The sequence below is a fragment of the Hypanus sabinus genome, chromosome 4 (assembly GCF_030144855.1).
Source record: "Hypanus sabinus isolate sHypSab1 chromosome 4, sHypSab1.hap1, whole genome shotgun sequence".
NCBI classification, from domain to species: Eukaryota; Metazoa; Chordata; class Chondrichthyes; order Myliobatiformes; family Dasyatidae; genus Hypanus; species Hypanus sabinus.
This window is the reverse complement of record NC_082709.1, coordinates 149279234-149299276: the sequence shown is the minus strand read 5'-3', so window position 1 is coordinate 149299276 and position 20043 is coordinate 149279234. Positions and strand designations below refer to the sequence as shown.

Below are 20043 nucleotides of genomic sequence, written 5' to 3'. Positions count from 1 at the left end.
GCACCTGGAGGAAACCAAACTGCTATGGGGAACCAAACTCCTCACAGACAGCACTGATGCTGAAATTGAACTCTGAACTCCAGAATGTACCAAGATGTAACAGCGTGGCACTGACCGCTACACTACCATGGGGTCCTATAGATTAGTCGTTCTGAAGAGCCTGTTTTCATAATGTAAGTTCAACAAGTGCTCCATTCTCAAACACTAGCAGTAACTCTTGCTGTAGTTGATGAATGTTGGGAGAGCGGTTTCAGGTACAGATAGATCTTGACTTCCTGCAAGGGGTGGTCTTTATATAGATTGGTGTCCATTAGTTCCTAACATCAGTTTGAGCTAGAGAAGGAGAATAAACACATTAACGTATACACGGTGAATTAATCACAATCTCTTCACATCCAACTCGGATCTGGGCCGTACCTCCCAAATATCTGGACCTGTCTCTCAGTTCTTTTTGGACTACCTTACTTTCTGTTTTCTATTTTTTTGTTTATGATTTATAATTTTATTTTTTATTATATTTAATATCAATTTGTACTCCAGGGAGCGCGAAGCGCAGAATCCAATATCACTGTGATGATTGTATGCTCTAATATCAATTGTTTGGCAACAATAAAGTAGAAAGTTTTCTAAATGTCCTTATCTACCCGTATCATCTTACAATGTAATGTTCTGCACTATTTATCAGTTCTCGGGTTTGAGGAAACAGCATCAAATCCTTCAGAATTGCATTTAAAGTTGGTACACAGGAGGAGGATGTGGTGGTAGTCATAGAGATTGCGAAATATCATTTGGCTTCTGTGTAAATTTACTGAAGTGGCCATCACCTGCTTCAAAGTAATGATCTAAACATTAGAGCTAATCTGACCTCAGATCTGATCAACAATAGATATAATTGTAAACAGTACTAAATTTTTTCCATGCACTTTGGTTTGAGTTTTCAATGCAAAAATAAAGTGAAAACCTCACTCCACAGTCTGACAGGAAATCTCAATTAAGAAAAGGAAACAGCTGTCATTTTTTATTATACATAACCTATGAAAATACACTATCATCCTAACAACAGTGAATCCTTGAAATTCACTGGCCAAGAGGGTGCAGATGCTCTGTCTCTAAGTGCATCCAAGAAGATGGTGCTGAGGTAAACAGTCATCCATGATCTTGAGCCACAAGGATCAAGGACAGATTCGGTCCTGCTGTTATAAGATCAGTGAACAGTTCCCTATGATAAGATCGTCCCTTGACCTCACTATCTACCTTGCACTATGTACCTTACCTGCACTGCAATTTCTCTGTAACACTCCATTCTTCATTCTGTTACTGTTTTATCTTGTACAGCCTCAATGCACTGTTGTAATGAACATGCAAGATAAAGTTTTCGCTGCACCACACTATATGTGGCAATAATAAATGAATTTCCCTATTTTGTCAAATGGTGGAGCAGGCACAAAGGAGTAATGCCACTAATATTTCCTATTCTTTGTTCCTTCTTATCAAAAATTAACTATAACAAATATGATTAAATCTAAAATGTATTGTATTTATTAATAAGATTAATTTTAAATGCATATGAAAATATAATGGATTAATTTAGCATTGTGTTGTGTCTTAAGCATTTAAAGTATTAATCAGTTGGACTTCCCATTGAATGAACAATGATTGACTGTTTTGAAATATTGGAGCCATGAAGTGAGATACAGAATAAGCAAACCACTGTCTGACTGGAAAGTTGGCATGAGTGACTGCCTCGGGAAGCAGTAGGAGGTTCAAATCTATTAATGGCTTTAGGTGAAGAGCTGAGTTATAGCACCCTTGATCCAAGTGGGTAGCTGAGCTTTGAAGAAGAAACAAAGGACCTGCAAATAGTTGTGGGCAGGTCAAACAAGTTGGCAGGAAAGTGGCAGATGGAGTATAATCTTGAAAATATTTGGTCTGAAGGATAAAGAAACAGGTTTTCCTAAGAAATGCTCTTCCGTCTATAGTTGTCAGCATGTTACAGGCTCCAGTGCCAATGCAGAAGTCCAAAACATCCTCGTTGCTAATTAATTCCCTGTTGCTCCCTGACAATGGACTCCTTGTGATACAGCACCAATTTCTTGCAGGTTCCTAAAAATACTATTGGAATATTTGTTCACTGCACTACCAGATTCTGCAGCTCAATTCTCTCTGTTGACAATAATGGCTCTGATAGAGAGAGGCTGCTTTCAGCTCATTTTTCAACTTCTTGAATTAATTGGGGGTCCTTATTTTTAATTGAATTAAAAGTTTGTTGGTGGTTCAAAAGTTTGAAAACAGCTGATTAATATCACACTTGGATGGTTGTCAAAGCAGTTCTATAGTCAGAGCAAATTTAAGCCTGGCCCCATGACACCTGTATTTGCTGAAGACTATGTTCTATAGGTCTTCACCGAGCACTAGGCCAACATGATGGATGACGTTGCTACCTGAAGGTCCATGCTGGTGTGGATGGTGATAGAAAGGGAAGGGTGGTGATGAGGACTGCCATAATTTCATTGCTCACAAGAAATTCTCAGTCCTTTTATTAAGTGAGAATGTAAAATTATTGGTGTGTTAAGTCTTAAAGTATTAGTTCCTGAGATGTAAAAAAGAAACATGCAAGTATAGCAAGCAAATAGGAAAGTAGAAACGAAATGGGTGTTCATTGCAAAGAATTTGGAATTCAAATTCAAGCTAGTTTTCTGATATTATGAAACCATGTTTGGAGCACATGCCTCCTTATTAAAGAAAGCATGAATCCATCTTGGATTCAGTCAAGCATAGATTCCCTAGACCGATTCTTGAGATGAAAGAGTGGTCCTGTGAAGAGAAAGTGAGCAGATCTCTTTATGAAACATAAGATTCAAAAAGGAACTGACGGGAGACTGTTCGCTTTTACAAAATAATCCACCACTAGCTTCAGTCATCCAAAATTGTGATGGAAAGAAAAATATTGACCAAGTTTGGAGTTCTCTGGCTCAACAGGCACACACAATGCTCATTTATTGAGATCAATAGGATTATGAGCCCCAGGGAATCGGGAACCGGTCACAGATGTGCTATTGGTCAAGAGTTCATTGAAAGAAGACATCAATTTCAGGAGCTGTGCCACCTTCATTAGTTTCTGTTTCCTATGTTCTACGTAAATTGTTGTAGAGAAAAGCTTGTGGTTGTGCGGTAATTAGCAGTCTGGGCTGTATTTGACGTGGGACAAACGCTGACTGTGAAATTACATACAGGTTCCTCATAGAAAAGATTATTTTTATCTTTGACCTTTAAAACAGCATATTCTGATTCATGGGCCTGTGCTGGACTTCTCACTTCTTGCCTTTGCTTCTCTTTGGGAGGATTGCTGAAATAAACAGATGCATATTGCAGAGTTTCATCTCTTAAAGAAACGTTAACCTGCAACACAAAAATGAAAAAAAGTATCATTAGATTTTATTCCCCATTCTGTTTTTAAATGAACCTACTTTGCCATAAATGCTGTACACAGCAAAACCATGTGGAAGTGTTAGTATTAAACTTGAGCATTGTTACGTCCGTAGCCCCCTCCTTTGTGAGAATCGCCAGATCGCTGTTGGGTTGGGTCAAGGGGCCCAGGAAAGGGGAAAAGATACATGCAGGCTGGCTCGTTTCCCCGGCGATGTAAAGCTATGGGACATGGCCATTGTCTCCGGAAGACCAAGTTGGGTATTGAGTACTGTACTATTCATTGAAGCCCCTCAGGAGACGACCAGAGTGAGCTGGTTGAGGGATTGCATCATCCCAACCTGATTGACATCGGAGACCCCGTGAGGAAGTATAAAAGAGGGTCTGGGGAACAACCCCTTCAGACGCACCAGAAGAAACATTAAGCGACCATGTAACAACAGGAAGTCATCTGAAGGAAGCCACGTGTGTTCGATTCCATGGCTGGAATTGGTGGCTGGAACAACAGAAAACAGCTTTTAGCTAACAACGGGGAAGCCCGCTCCCCTGACTCAATGGATTGGCATCATAAAAGATATGGGGCAAGTTAAACCACATCGTTTTTAAACCCAACAACGCTGCAGCTTGAGCGAACTGATAGTGACTGTTATCTTTCCATTGGACAATACATTATCCCCTAGACAACAATAGAGCGATTTCTTATTGGTTATTATTATACCCGCGCGCTAGATTTAGTATTGACGACGTATATTATCTGTATGTTTGCATTAATCTTATTTTTGTGCCCTTTATCAATAAGTACTTTTAAAAATAGTACCATCAGACTTCAACGGACCTCTCTATCTTTGCTGGTAAGTGATCCAGTTACGGGAATTCGTAACAGCATCAAATACCAATGGGCTGTGGATTTGTGTGTTCATGATCACGAGTGTTGCACTGTTGGCTGATTTTCATTTCAGTAAAATCATGACTAATAAGTCAACAACATCCTCTTTTTTAATCAGTTTCATTTCCAAGCCTGTGTTGGAGATTCTTGAACTCCTGGCCAATGTCACATTACCTTAGTTGTAGACAGATCACAAAAGGTCATTGGGAAAAGAAAGAGAATCTTTGAGCAAGAATCTTTATCTTTAAGCAATAGCCAGCTATTGCATTCAGTCCTTTCAAGTCCAAGTCTTTTGTCATTCAATCATGTACCACCAAACTAAGCAACGCTCTCCCAAACCAAGGAGCATAACACGTACACATAACTCACACACAACACATAAAGAAATATTACCACACATAATAAAATATATTCCAGAAGTTTGACATTTAGCATAAGGTGCATTTACGGCACTAGTTAAAAGCTAAACAATATAACACTACTGGCATTTCATAAGTGATGAGACCTGGGTGGTGGCAGGAAGTTCAGTTGTCTCACAGCCTGGAAGAAGCTGTTTCCAGTCCAAACACTACTTGTTCTAAAGCTGTGACACCTCCTGCCTGATGCTAGGGGGTCAAAGAGATTGTGGGACAAATGGGAGGGAACTTTGACAATGCTACGGGCCTTGCAAATGCAACGCGCTAGATAAATACATCAGATGGGTGGAAGGGAGACCTTCATGAAAAACCGGCAAGCTTATTGGAATCAGAGAGCTTAGTGCCGGCAATTCACATTTCACAGTTCATCCAACTGTTAAACCAGTCAGATCCCTTGGAGCTCACCCCATTCACTTTCTGCTGCTACATATTCAGCAACGGACCAAGTAAGTAATAAGCCAGAATTTATTAATCCATGCAAATTCCAGGTTTTCTTCCTTGACCTACATCAAGCAGCAGCTGAGACAATACCATTTATTTGAGATCTTCGATTCTACAAGTAGAAGCATGTTTGTACTTCTGAATGTTTCCCAAAGACTTGAAAAACATTGCAACACAAAGCGTGAATCTAAGAAACAGCCTTTGCACTGTAAACATTTCTGCTTGTTTTGGGTGTCTGTCTAACCATCAAAAATGAATGTTTCTCACCAGCAGACCTCAGGGAGGATGGCAGGGCACCTCCCTAATGATCTTTAACACTGGTGCACCTCAAGGCTGCATGCATAGCCCCCTGCTCTAGTCTTTATACACAGCTGACTGTGTGCCTAAGCACAGCTCCGATGCCATTGTCAAATTCGCCAGTGAGACTGCTGTTTCTGGATGACTGCCATTACTGTTATTGGACAAATCACAGCTTACCAGAGTGAGATAGGTCAGCTGGTTGAGTGGTGCTGCAAAAACACCCTTACACTCAATATCGGTAAAACTAAGGAGCTGATTGTTGATGTCGGGAAAGGAGGGCACACATACACCTGTCTACATTGGGGCATCAATGATGAAGAGACTCAGCAGCTTTAAATTCCTGGGTGTTAACATATCAGATAATCTGTCCTGGGCACAGCACAAAGATCCAATCATAAGGAAAACAAAAGAGTAACAACTTCAGAACCTTCAGGCTCTGGGACAAATGAATACTCTGTCACCACCAAATATGTGTCACCAGGACAGTGAGCTGTTACTGTGCTGTGCATTATGTGAACTTTAAGTTATATTTTAATAACCTACTTGTAGTTATATTTTATGTGCTGTTTTGTGGGTGCACCGTGGTCTAGAGGAACGTTGTTTCATTTGGTTGTAAATGTGTACAGCCAGATGACGATAAACTTGAACTTTCTTAGGAGGTTGAGGAACTTCAGCTTGCCACTGAACACCAACAAACTTTTACAGATGTAGTGCTGAAAGTATCCTGAATGGTTAGACCGTGGCCATCTGAATGTGCAGGAACATAAGCAGCTAAAGAGAGTAGTGGACTCTACCCAATACATCATAACCATATCCATCCCTGTTGCAGCAAGAGAACGAGTGAACCCAAACACAGGACACACAGCGTTATCAGAAGAGTGTTTATTAATGGTTGCAGGGATAGGCAGAGGAATGCTGAGGAGTGAGCGAGGCTGGACCAGGGTTCAAACCCAGGTCACCATGGTGAGAACGCGGCATTTAACCACTGACCCAGCGGAGAGTGTAGACGGACGGCGGGATGAGGTGGAGCAGGGAGGCAGACAAGGGGATGAGCCTGGCTAGGGGAGAACGGCGGGCAGCATGCCATACTCCTGTTAATATGGAGAGAGAAAGTTAACACAGGCAAGCAGTGTGGAAACAAAACTTAGAATACACAGTTCTAAGCGAACGAGAGACTGGGTTAACACAGGCAAACAGCGTGGAAACAGAATTTAGAATACACAGTTCTAAGCGAACGAGAGACTGGGTTAACACAGGCAAACAGCGTGGAAACAGAATTTAGAATACACAGTTCTAAGCGGACGAGAGACTGGGTTAACACAGGCAAACAGCGTGGAAACAGAATTTAGAATACACAGTTCTAAGCGAACGAGAGACTGGGTTAACACAGGCAAACAGCGTGGAAACAGAATTTAGAATACACAGTTCTAAGTGGATGACAGACTGGGTTAACACAGGCAAACAGTGTGGAAACAGAATTTAGAATACACAGTTCTAAGTGGATGAGAGACTGGGTTAACACAGGCAAACAGCGTGGAAGCAGAATTTAGAATACACAGTTCTAAGTGGATGGGAGACTGGGTTAACACAGGCAAACAGCGTGGAAGCAGAATTTAGAATACACAGTTCTAAGTGGATGAGAGACTGGGTTAACACAGGCAAACAGCGTGGAAACAGAATTTAGAATACACAGTTCTAAGTGGATGAGAGACTGGGTTAACACAGGCAAACAGCGTGGAAACAGAATTTAGAATACACAGTTCTAAGTGGATGACAGACTGGGTTAACACAGGCAAACAGTGTGGAAACAGAATTTAGAATACACAGTTCTAAGTGGATGGGAGACTGGGTTAACACAGGCAAACAGCGTGGAAACAGAATTTAGAATACACAGTTCTAAGTGGATGGGAGACTGGGTTAACACAGGCAAACAGCGTGGAAACAGAATTTAGAATACACAGTTCTAAGTGGATGGGAGACTGGGTTAACACAGGCAAACAGCGTGGAAACAGAATTTAGAATACACAGTTCTAAGTGGATGACAGACTGGGTTAACACAGGCAAACAGCGTGGAAACAGAATTTAGAATACACAGTTCTAAGTGGATGACAGACTGGGTTAACACAGGCAAACAGCGTGGAAGCAGAATTTAGAATACACAGTTCTAAGTGGATGGGAGACTGGGTTAACACAGGCAAACAGCGTGGAAGCAGAATTTAGAATACACAGTTCTAAGTGGATGGGAGACTGGGTTAACACAGGCAAACAGTGTGGGTAAACGGAGGGGCAGGAGGCAGGCAACACTTATCTTGACATGGAGCGTTAAATGGAACGACAAATGACAGGCAATACGGAGAGACAGAGTTACACAGGTAAACCTCGGTACTGAAGTAAGACTTAGAATACTCCATTCTAAGCTGTCGGGAATGTGAATTACCGCTCTGGCTGAAGTAACGGTCTGGCAATGAGTGGATGCAAAGCCAGGGTTTTATGCTGCAAGTTTAGAAGAGAATCAGGTGCCGCAATCAAGTAGCCCAGGAGAACATGGGGGAAAAAGGGAGTTAGGATAATAAGAGGAATTAACAGTCGGGACCGAGACAATCCCTACTATTGGCAGGAGGCACTGGCTGGAGAAGACAACATCCATCATCAAAGATCCCCACCATCCAGGCTCTGTCACCTTTGTGCAGCTGCCATCAGACAGGAGGTACAGAAGCCTGAACTCCCACACCATCAGGATCAGGAACAATGACTTTCCTTAGATGCTGCCTGGCCTGCTGAGTTCCTCCAGCATTTTGTGTGTGGTGCTTGGATTTACAGCATCTGTAGATGTTCTCTTGTTTGTGATTTGATTACGACACTGTGAAGTCTCTTCCAGAAATGCCCACCCTGAAGAAGTTTAAGCCTTCCCTTCGATGGGAGTTCAGTGAAACCCTGCTCACTGCTCCCCCTCTGTGAACCCCGCTGCTCCCCAGCTCTGCAACCACGTGCTTATCCAGACCCGCTACTACAACCGTGTATCTTTTCTGGGAACATATCTTCGCTGCTAGCTTGTACAACGTGGCTTCGAGATTCATTTAGACGCCGTTTGGCCTGCTGAGTTTCTCCAGCATTTTGCATGTGTTGCTTGGATTTCCAGCATCTGCAGATTTTCTCCTTCAACCATTCAGTTCCTGAACCAGTCAGCAAAACCTTAATCTCTACATCTTCGAAGATTCAAGATTTGAAGCACATCTATTATCAAAGAATGTATAAATGATACACATTGAGATTTGTTTAATTACAGGCAGGAACAAAGCAAGAAACACGAAGAACACAATTAAAATAAAGAAAGACCATAACCTCTGCACAGAGAAAGAGGAAAAATACACACCATGCAAACAATAGAAGCAAGCGACAGCAACACTATGACTAATTTGATGGTTTCACATTAAAATGGACTTGTTTTGTTCTAATCGTGTACATTCTTGTAACAATTGTGAATAATTTATGTTTTTCTTGTGAATATTGCTCACATAATGCTATGTGCCTGTAATGCTGCTGCAAGTTAAGGTTCTCACTGCACCTGTATGTACACGTATTTGTGCATACATATGACAATAAAATGGGGGTTGACTTTATATCTGTTCAGCTGTAAAAGCGCGTGATAAACAGCACTTCAGTTTCTCACCCACTGAACCTCAGCCTCACATGTGGAGTGAAAATTGCAGTCTCAGTCTGATGTGCACGAGTAAATTTATATGCAAAAAACTGCAGCCAAGATGTTTCACTTGATTACTGTACAGCGCGTGGACTGGATTAACACCTGAAGAAACACCATCTGGCCACATAATGTGAAAACCACTGAGAGGGTGAAATTTTACTCTTTTACAAGTCTTAAGGAGTAGAAGAGTGAAAGATATGTTTGGAAAGGAGAATGTTTATGTACTACAAAAAAAATTCAGCAGAAGAAAAGTTTCTTTTAGTAATATTTGTGGCATACTATGCTGTTGAAACAGTTATGCCTTGATTTGACTTTCTCGAAGGTATTTACAGTGAGAAGAAAATACAAAATGTAAATTCATCTCACTTTCCAGATTTGTAAAAACTTTTACCTTTTGGAATTTTAGCCGCATAGTCTGAGGGGACATAGGATATCGTTGTCAGTAACTCCTGCATTTCCATTTTTTTCTACAGATATAGGCTCCACGGGCTGTTGGCAACTTCAGAAAGTATCAAGAATAGCTACTACCCGCTTAGCTATCAACACTTCAGGCGATATACCTTGAAGGGCAATAACTCTACAAAATTAATGTGTAACCAAAAGCCAAAAAATTGGAATTAAATAGTTGGCCAAGGTAAACAAGAAACTCTGCTCCTACCTCCAATACTTTGCCAGGTTATTGAAATATATTGGTCTAGTGAGTTTCATTGCAACATTCACAAAAATAAACAAAATAAATATTTCCAACTCTGACCTATCTCTATCAATAGACCTTATCCTCAAATGCTTCAACTTTAAGAGAAGTGATTTATCTCTCACCAATCTGTATCCACGTTTGGAAGTTAGCATACTGCTCACTATGGAGCAGACATTTTCCTTAGCCATGTAGTTATTCATTGATGTCAGTGTGGAAAGAATATAATGGTGGGAATGTTGGAATGTTATATCTGTGGGGTAGTAAGACCTAAGGTGTCTCTAATGTTCTTTAAAGCTGTAGCTTCACTTTAGGCAGAGGTTAATTCTGATATATGTAATTTGTTAAAATTGAATCAAAAATTTACTGAGAAAGAAACTAGAGCAAGCAGAAAAGGCAACTATATTACTTGACTCAGTTTTTCAGAGTTTTTCTGGAGGAAAGAGGTGTACATAGCTTTTGGTTTTCTAGATGGAGACCACAATAATTTAATGTAAAAGGTAGATGCATGGAAATAAAATCCACCTTGAAGAACAACAAGGAAAGAGCTGCACAAGGGGATGGGCATGGCATGCTGCCCAGCTATATCTGGGACATGAAACCAAGGTAACCTTCAGCATCCCTCACAGCTCAATATTTAGGAGCTGTTAACAATGAAGATAGTAATTGTGCGGTCATGGTAAATGGAGAAGGTTAAAATGAATATTAAAGTCTTAGATTCAGGGATTCATACAACATGGAAACAGGCCATTTGGTTCTACTACAGTTAGCCCAACTAGCCTCCCAAGTCTACAGGACACAGATAAGTGGGTGACTGTCAAGAGAGGGAAGGGAAAACATCAGACAGTGGGGAGTACCCCTGTGGCCATCTCCCTCAACAATAAGTACGGTTGGGAAGCAATAGCAGCTGTGCCTCTGGCACTGAGTCTGGCCCTGTGGCTCAGAAGGCCAGGGAACTAAAGAGGATGGCAGCAGTAATAGGGGACTCTATAGTTAGGGGGACAGATACATGATTCTGTAGCCACAAAAAAGACACATGGTTGGTAGTTTGCCTTCCAGGTACCAGGGTCTGTGATCTTTCTAAATGCATCCACAATATCCTGAAAAGGGAGGGTGAGCAGCCAGAAGTTGTGGTATGTATTGGTACCGTCAACATAGGTAGAAAAAGGAAGGAGGTCCTGAAAACAGACTACAGGGCGTTACGAGGGAAGCAGAGAAGTAGGACCTCAAAGACAGACAGACATACTTTATTGATCCTGAGGGAAATTGGGTAAAAAGGTAGGTATCTTGTGATTGCTGCCTGTGCCACACAACAGTGAGGATCGGAAACGAATGAGGTGGCAGATAAATGTGAGGCTGAAGAATTGGAGCAGAGGGCAAGGATTCAGATTTCTGGATCATTGGAACCCCTTCTAGGGTAGGGGTGGCCTGTACAAAAGGAAAGGGTTGCACTTGAATCTGAGGGGTGGGCAATATTCTTGCAGGCAGATATGCTAAAGCTGTTGGGAGTGGTTTAAACTAATATGGCAGGGGGTGGGAACCACAATGAAAGAGCTGAGGATGAGCCAACAGGCTTACAAGTACATGATGGGTGTAATATGAATGTAAGGAAGGAGAAGCCAATAATGTGTACAACTGCAGACAGAGCAAAGAGTTAAATTGTACCACAGAGGCAAAATTCAAAAGTAAGAAGAATGCAGGACTGAAGGTTCTGTATTTAAATATGCATAGCATTCAGAATATGATAGACGAACTCATGGTGTATTTCGAGATTAGGTGTTATGACGATTGTAGGCATCACTGAGTCATGGTTGAAAGATGGTGATAGTTGGGAGCTTAATATCAAAGAATATACTTTGTATCAAAAGGACAGGCAGGAAGGCTTAAGCTGTGGTGTGACCCTATTGGTAAGAGATGCAATTACTTCTTTAGAAAGAGGTGACATTGGGTTGGAGAATGTCAAATCTTTGTGGAGTTAAGAAACTGCAAAAGGTGAAAAAAACATTATGGGAATCCTATATAGGCCTCCAAATAGTAACCAAGATGTGGGGTTGAGATTGCAAAGCGAGCTGAAAAAGGCATGTAATAACAATTGCAACAGGGAACTTCAGTATGCATAAGGATTACGAAAATCAGGTTGGTGTCGGATCGCAAGAGAGGCAATTTGTTGAATGCCAATGAGAAGGCTTTCTAGAGCAGCTTGTGCTTGAGCCTACATGGGGAAAGGCTATTTTAAATTGGGTGTTGTGCAATAACACAGAATCTTATTAGGGAGTTTAAGGGTTAAAACAAAACCTTTAGGAGACAGTGATTATAATATGTTTGAATTGATACTGCAATTTGAGAGGGAGAAGCATATGTCAGATGTTCCAGCATTGCAATGGAATAAAGGAAGGCATGAGAGAGGAGCTTGCCCAGTTGTGCTGGAAAGGGATATGGGCATGGATGACGGCAGAGCAGAGGTGGCTGAAGTTTCTGGGAAAAGTTGTCAAGGCACAGGATAAATATGTCCCACAGAAGAAGTTCTCAAATGGCATGGGTAGGCAACTGAGGCTGACAAGAGAAGTTAAGGAGTGTATAAAAATCAAGGAAAGGGCACATCATGTAGCAAAAGTGAGTAAGAAGTTGGATGATTGGGAACCTCTTAAAATCCAACAAAAGGCAACTAAAAAGGCCCTAAAAGGGCAAAGATGAAAAAATTAGGGCAAACTAGCCAATAGTATAGGGCAGGATACTAAAAGTTTTTTTCAGTTATATAAAGAGTAAAAGGAAGGTGAGAGTTGATATTTGAACATAGAAACATAGAAATCTACAGCACATTACAGGCCCTTCAGCCCACAACGTTTTGCCAACCATGTAACCTACTCTCTCGTTCCTAAGATTGTCATAGCCGGGGTGGTAGTGGGGAAAAGCTCCCACTACCTATAAAGTGCTCCAAATGAAGTGCGACTCCAACAGCCTCTGACAACCAACTCTTGGCCTTCACCTGTGGCTTAGCTACTAGGCCTGGTGGAACTGTTTCTACTGACAAGAGAAGGGGCAAAGGTGGACCCACCTTGGAGTCCATTTTAAAGGATGAGGTTTCGGGGTACTTGGAGACTGATGATAAAATAAGTCAAAGTCAGCATGGTTTTTGTAAAGGGAAATCTTGCCTGGAAAATCTGTTAGAGTCCTTCGAGAAAGTAACAAGCAAAGGAGTGGCAGTGGATGTCATTTACTTGGATTTCCACGAGACATTTGATAAGGTGCCACACATTGAGGCTGCTTATAGTTAAAATCCAATGGCACTACAAGACTGATACTGCCATAGATTGAGGAATAGCTGACAGGCAGGAAACAGAAAGTTAATTTACAGGTTGAGTCTGTGGTAAAGAAGGCAAATGCAATGTTAGCATTTATTTCAAGGGAAGTAGAATAGAAAAGCCAGGAGATAATGTTGAACCTGTATTGTCAACAGTTTTGGGCCCCTTATCTCAGAAAGGAAGTGCTGTCTTTGGAAAGAATGCAGAGGAGGTTCATGAGGATGATACCCAGAATGAAGGGGTTAATATATGAGGCCAAGGCCATAGGTATATTTAAAGTGAAAATTGATAGTTTCCTGATTGGTCAGGCATCAGAGGTCATAGCGAGAAGCCAGATGCATGGTGTTGAGTGGGATCCAGGATCAGGATGGAATGGTGGAGCAGACTCGATGGGCTGAATGGCCTAATTCTGTTCCTATGTCTTATGGTCTTAGATCATCCATGCCATCTGTGGGCACCCGTCTGATTTATGCCCTTTCCCAACACTTGGTCTACTGCCCTCCCTGCCTAAGCAATGCAGGTGCTCATCTGTCACTGTTCCTTTTCGCACTTTGTGGCACATCAGACAGCAGTTTTTACTGTTTGCTTAGCATTTGACTGTTTTTACGGGGTCAGTTTGCTAGTTCAACACACAGATTTAGAGCATACAAGGAGCCGGTCAGATTCGAACCCGGGACCAATTGCCTTGAAGTCTGATACTGATGTCACTATACCACTGGCTAATTTAAGTGCTTACCTATACCCTCATAATACTTTCAGTTAACCAACTGCTACTGAACTCTCAGAATGAAGAAGGCCCACCTCAGATACCCCTGAAATCTCTCCCACTTAACCTATATCTATGTCATCTAGTTTTACCTGCCTCTGATTTGGAAGACAGCTCCTACTGTCCATCCTATCTATACTCATTATTTCTTATACCTTATCATGTCCCCCCTTAATGTTGTCCAGTCTTCAGAGAACAGATAAGGCTTCAAGAGTCTCCTCAAGAGTGAACCGTTTCATCCCAGGCAACATCCTGGTGAGTCTCCTCTCTACCCTAGCTCTATCATATCCTTCCTGTACATTGGGGTCCAGACTGCTCACTGTACTCCAGCTGAGGTATGACCTATATTTTATAAATTTGGAGCACAACCTCACTACCTCAGCATTTCCTTCCCCAGCTAATTAAAGCCACAATCCAACATGCCTTCCTAACCAATTACCTTCCTGTGCTATCACCTTCAAGGATCTTTGAAAGTCCTCCCAAGTGCATGGAACCCTATCATGCATGGTCATTTGGCTCCCAAACTGTACCACTTCATGTTTGTCTGGATAAAACTCCATGTGCCATGTTTTATCAGTACAGTTCCTCACTGCAGCCTAGAACAGTCTTCCACACTATCAACTTCATTCCAGTCATGAACTTACTTATCAAACGTCCCACACCCATACATATTTATAATGTATTGTTTATCTTACAATTATATATGAAGGTTGAAATATACATCTTACAGATATATAATAAAAGCAGCAAGGTTCCCAGTACTATCCTTTGTGGGACACTGCTTGTCAAAGTCATTCAATTGTAAAAAATTTCAATCTGGCATTAGCTTAATACCTAGGCAGTTAAAATATATTCCACTCAACAGACTCCATGTATTCCTCACTTTGCCTTCTTGGTTCCTCCCATCTAATGGCACTAGTAAATTAACTTGAATAAGCTGACAATACTTTACTGAACTTTCAGTACATCAGACACCACATGCATACTGTTGGGGTGGGGTGCAAAGTATATACTTACTCTGTTTCCTGAATCTTTCTTCCATTTTCTCTTTATTTGATTATCAACATCCTTCTTCCATTTTCTCTTTGTTTGATTATCAACATTTTTGTCATGGGCTGATGAATCTATAAAAATATCATGAATATCATAAGCATCTCAGGTTAGTGGGACATATATTTTCTCATAGAAGTAACAATTGGATACTAATCAGTATCAACATTTCAATTTTTAATTCTTCAAATAATAATTGTCAAGTTGGCTTTTTAAACTACATTCCTAAACTGTGGAACTGAATACCTAAAACTATAAGGGTTGCAGACTCAGTTGACAATTTTAAACACCAGTTCAAAATCTATTTATTTAACCTTGTTTTTAACTAACATCTATTTGTCTTTTATTTTCATGTTTGAATTTTATCTAATTTTAAAGCACTTTGAACTACATTGTTTGTATGAAGTGTTCGAGAAATAAGTTATTATTGTTATTAATAATTATACTTGAAAACTATGTTGGCTTAATTGGATGTAGAACTATTTATATTTAGCTGTACTTAGTTTCTCAATTAAACTTATCTTAGTGCATTTTTTAGATGAACTATTTTAATTTTGTAGGCTACATTATTATCCTTGTGCATTTAATATATCAGTAATATTTGAGTAGTATTGTAAATATATTGTTTGATAAATCATTTTTGTTCATATAAATAATTCATTACATGTAAAAGTACGTGAATGCCATACGTCATTACGCCACCACATCATAAATACGCGCCTCACTGAAAGTAAAAACAAAGAGTATACATTTGTCCTGGTCTCCCCATGTTTTTCTTTAGATTGGTTTTCTGTTTTGGAGTTACAAAACTTAACAGTACTCTCTCCAGAAAATTTCATTTGGGTAGAATTTAAAACAGGTTTTCACTTTTGCTTTTTTTCTCCTTGAGAACTAAATGGGATGTTCACTTTTGATATACTCAGTTCAGTTACCAAGTAAAAATAAACAATGTATCTGATTACCTTTTCCATTCTTGTGTTTACAGCATCGATTATTAATAATCCAGAGGCATAATGGTACAATGAGGATAAGAGTCAACAGAGCAAAATAATTCTTGGAGAATCCTTCAAAATTACAATTGAAACGTGAATCAAAACTATGTCACAGTGAAAAGCAAATAGAACTCTAACTGATGCATGTTACTTTACATAAAATATTTCAAATAGACTCATACATATAAGATAAATTGTACATTAAGACAAAACTATATTTAAATCTACCATTTTGCAGAGTTTGTCCTCATGAAATATGCCAATAGTTTCCCTTCTTAGGATCTTCACACAGAATATCAACAATACTTCTGCTTATGTACAATCTAATTCTATTTCTACAAAAATCTTTAAATGCACAAAATAGCCTTTCAGTGGACACAACCCACACTGTCATGGAAGATGATATCCAGAGTAATGATCTAATTATTCATGAGAGATATTGTTAATGCCAAGGAACTGTCATAATTCATTGATTACCAATACTGTGAATCACCACAACATAGTATTTTGTAAATTACCACAGCATAATCTTCTATGAAAGAGGAGCTGATGAAGGGAACACTAACTGGGATGACAGCAGAACAGCAAAGGCTGGAGTTTTTGTGGGCAAACGGAAGGTGCAGCTTAGAAACATCACAAAGATGAAGAGGTATTCAAAAGGAAAGACAAGGCAACTGTGGGTAACTAGTGAAGTTAAGGGCAGATCATATAGCAAAAAATAGTAGGAAGTTGAAGGAAGTTAGAAACCTTTTAAAAACTAACAGAAGACAAATTTAACACAAGGAGTGAAAGATGAAATATGGAGATAAGGTAGACAAAAATATCAAAGAGGATACCAAAAGTTTTTTTCAGATATAAAGAGTAAAAGAGAGGTGAGAGTGGATATTGGAATGCTGGAAATGACATGTAGCAATGGGGGCAAATGACATGGGGATGTAGCAATGGGGGCAAACTTCATACATATTTTGCATCAGTCTTCATTATATCAGAAATTTGAGACTGTCAGGAGACAGAAGTGAGTGCAGTTACTATTACTAAGGAGAAGGTGGTTGGGAGGCAGGAAGGTCGAAAACTAGGTAAGTCACTTGGACCAGATGAACTACATCCAAGGGTTTCAAAATAGGAAGCTGAGGAGAATGTGAAGGCTTTAGTATTGATCTTTTAAGAATCACTAGATTCTGGAATGGTTCTGAAGCATTGGAAAATTGCAAATGTTACTCTACTTTTTAAGAAAGAGGGAGGCAGAAGAAAGGAATTTATAAGCCAGCTAGTCTGGGAAGTCTTGGTTGGGAAGATGTTGGAGTCCTTTATTAAGGATGAGGTTTTGGAGGCCCATGATAAAGTAGGCCAAAGTCAGGTTTCTTGAAGGGGAAATATTGTCTGTTGCAATTCTTTGAGGAAATAATGGGCAGGATAGACAAAGGAGAGTCAGTGGATGTTGTTTACTTGGTTTTTCAGGAAGTCTCAGATAAGGTGCCACACATGAGGCTACTTAACAAGATAAGAGCCCATGGCTTTACAGGAAAAAGACTGGAATGGATAGAAGATTGGCTAATTGGCTGGAAGCAAAGAGTCAGAATAAAGAGAACCAGTGACAAATGCTGTTCCGCAGGGGTCAGTATTGAAATAACTTTTCAGATTATAGGTCAATAATTTCAATGATGGGATTGATGACTTTGTGGCCAGATTTGCAGAGGATACAAAGATAAGTGGAAGGGCAGCAGTGTTGAGGAAACAGAGTCTGCAGAGGAGTTGGACTGATCAGGATGATGAACAAAGAAGTGGCCGATGGAATATAGTGTAAGGAAGTGTATGGTTATACACTTTGATAGAAGGAATAAGGTGTACACTAGTTTCTAAATGAAGAAAATTCAAAAAGCCAAGGTGCAAAGGGACTTGGGAAACCTTATGCAGGATTCTCTAAAGGTTAACTTGCAGGCTGTGTCAGTGGGAGGGAAGGCACATACAATGTTAGCATTCATTTTGAAAGAACTAGAATATGAGCAAGGATACGATACATAAGTTTTATGAGGCATTGGTCAGACAACACTTGAAGTGCTGTGTGCAGCTTTGTGCCCCTTCTCTGTGAAAAGATGTGCTGACATTGGAAAGGGTCCAGAGGAGATTCACAGTAATGATTCTGGGAATAAAAGGGTTAATATAGAGCCATTGAGTCATTAAAAAAAACTACAGCACAGAAAAAGGCCCTTTACCCCATCTAGTCTATATCGAAACCATTTAAACTGCCTACTCCCATTGAACAACACTGGACCATAGCCCTCCATACCACTACTTTCCATGTACTCTACCTATCCAGACTTGGTTTAAATATTGAAATCGAGCTTGCATGTACTACTTGTGCTGGCTGCTCATTCCACTCTCTCATGATCCTCCAGGTGAAAAAGTTTCCCCTCATGTTCCCCATTGACCTATTGCCTTTAACCCTTAACCGATGACCTCTGGTTGTAGTCCCACCCAAACTCAGTGGGAAAAGCCTGCTTATATTTACCCTATCTATACCCCTCTTATACCTCAATCTTCTATGTTCCAAGGAATAAACTCTTATCCTATTCTGTTTCCCTTTGTAACCCAGGTCATCTAGACCGAGCAGAACATCCTTGTAAATTTTATCCCTACTCTTTCAGCCTTATTTACAGCTCAATGTCAGTAAGACAAAAGGGATGATTGTGGACTTCAGGAAGGGTAAGACGAAGGAACACATACCAATCTTCATAGTGAGATCAGAAGTGGAGAGAGTGAGCAGCTTCAAGTTCCTCGATGGCAAGATCTCTGATCTAACCTGGTCCCAACATATCAATGTAGTCATAAAGGAGGCAAGACAGCAGCTATACGAGTTTGAAGAGATTTGGTATGTCAACAAATACACTCAAAAACCTCTATAGTTGTACCGTGGAGAGCACTCTGACAGGCTGCATCACTGTCTGGTATGGAGGGGCTACTGCACAGGACCGAAAGAAGCTGCAGAAGGTTGTAAAGCTAGTCAGCTCCATCTTGAGTACTAGCCTACAAAGTACCCAGGACCTCTTTAGGGAGCAGTGTCTCAGAAAGGCAATGTCCATTATTAATGACCTCCAGCACCCAGGGCATGCCCTTTTCTCCCTGTTACCATCAGGTAGGAGGTACAGAAGCCTGAAGGCACACACTCAGTGATTCAGGAACAGCTTCTTCCCCTCTGCCATCCGATTCCTAAATGGACATTGAAGCTTTGAACACTGCCTCACTTTTTTAAAAAATCTACTGTATTTCTGTTTTTCGCACTTTTTAAAAATCTATTCAATGCAAGTAATTGATTTACTTGTTTATTTATTATTATTTTTTCTCTCTGCTAGATTATGTATTGCATTGAACTGCTGCTGCTAAGTTAACAAATTTCATGTCACATGCCGGTGATAATAAACCTGATTCTGATTCTGATCTTTCCTGTGGATAGGTTGCCGAAGCTGCACACACAATATTCCAGATTAACAGCTTGTACAACTTCAATGTAACATCCTATCTCTTGTATTCAATACTTTGATTTATTAAGCTCAATGTGCCAAAAGCTTTCTTTATGACTGTATCTACCTGTGACGACACTTTCAACGAATTATGGACCTGTATTCCCAGATCCCTTTGTTCCACCACACTCTTCAATGTCCTACTGTTCACTGTGTAAGCCCTACCCTGGCTGATTGTCTCAAAGTGCAACTCCTCACACTTGGTTGCACTAAATTCCATCTGTCATTTTACAGCCCATTTATCTAGCTGATACAGATCCCTCTACAACCCAAGATAGCCCTCTTCACTGTCCACTACACCCCAAATCTTGGTGTCATCCACAAATTTGCTGATCCAGTTAACTACATCATCATCCAGATCATTGATATAGGTGACAAAGAACAATGGGCCCAGCACCGATCCCTGTGGCATACCACTAGTCACAGGCCTCCAGTCAGGGAGGCAACCATCTGCTACCACTCTCTGGTTTCTTACAGTCAATGTCTAATTCAATTTACTACCTTATCTTAAATGCTGAGTGACTGAACCTTCTTTTCCAACTCCTAAGT

General features: G+C 40.4%; 1 protein-coding gene across 2 annotated transcripts in view; it reads right to left on the bottom strand.

Annotated features, from left to right (window-relative positions):
• Positions 1 to 1049: 1049 nt before the first annotated feature.
• LOC132393309 (signal-regulatory protein beta-1-like) overlaps positions 1050 to 20043 on the bottom strand; it is a 31037-nt gene continuing 12043 nt past the window's right edge. The window contains exons 5-8 of one of the 2 annotated variants that reach the window (XM_059968364.1): positions 15947 to 16048; positions 14952 to 15058; positions 3837 to 3922; positions 3294 to 3399 (exon numbers count right to left, since the gene is read on the bottom strand). In XM_059968364.1, the coding sequence (XP_059824347.1) occupies positions 3848 to 3922; positions 14952 to 15058; positions 15947 to 16048 (284 nt within the window). In that variant the 3' untranslated portion in view covers positions 3294 to 3399; positions 3837 to 3847. Of the gene's footprint in view, positions 3400 to 3836; positions 3923 to 14951; positions 15059 to 15946; positions 16049 to 20043 lie in introns of both variants that reach the window. The other variant, XM_059968363.1, reaches the window with a different exon arrangement.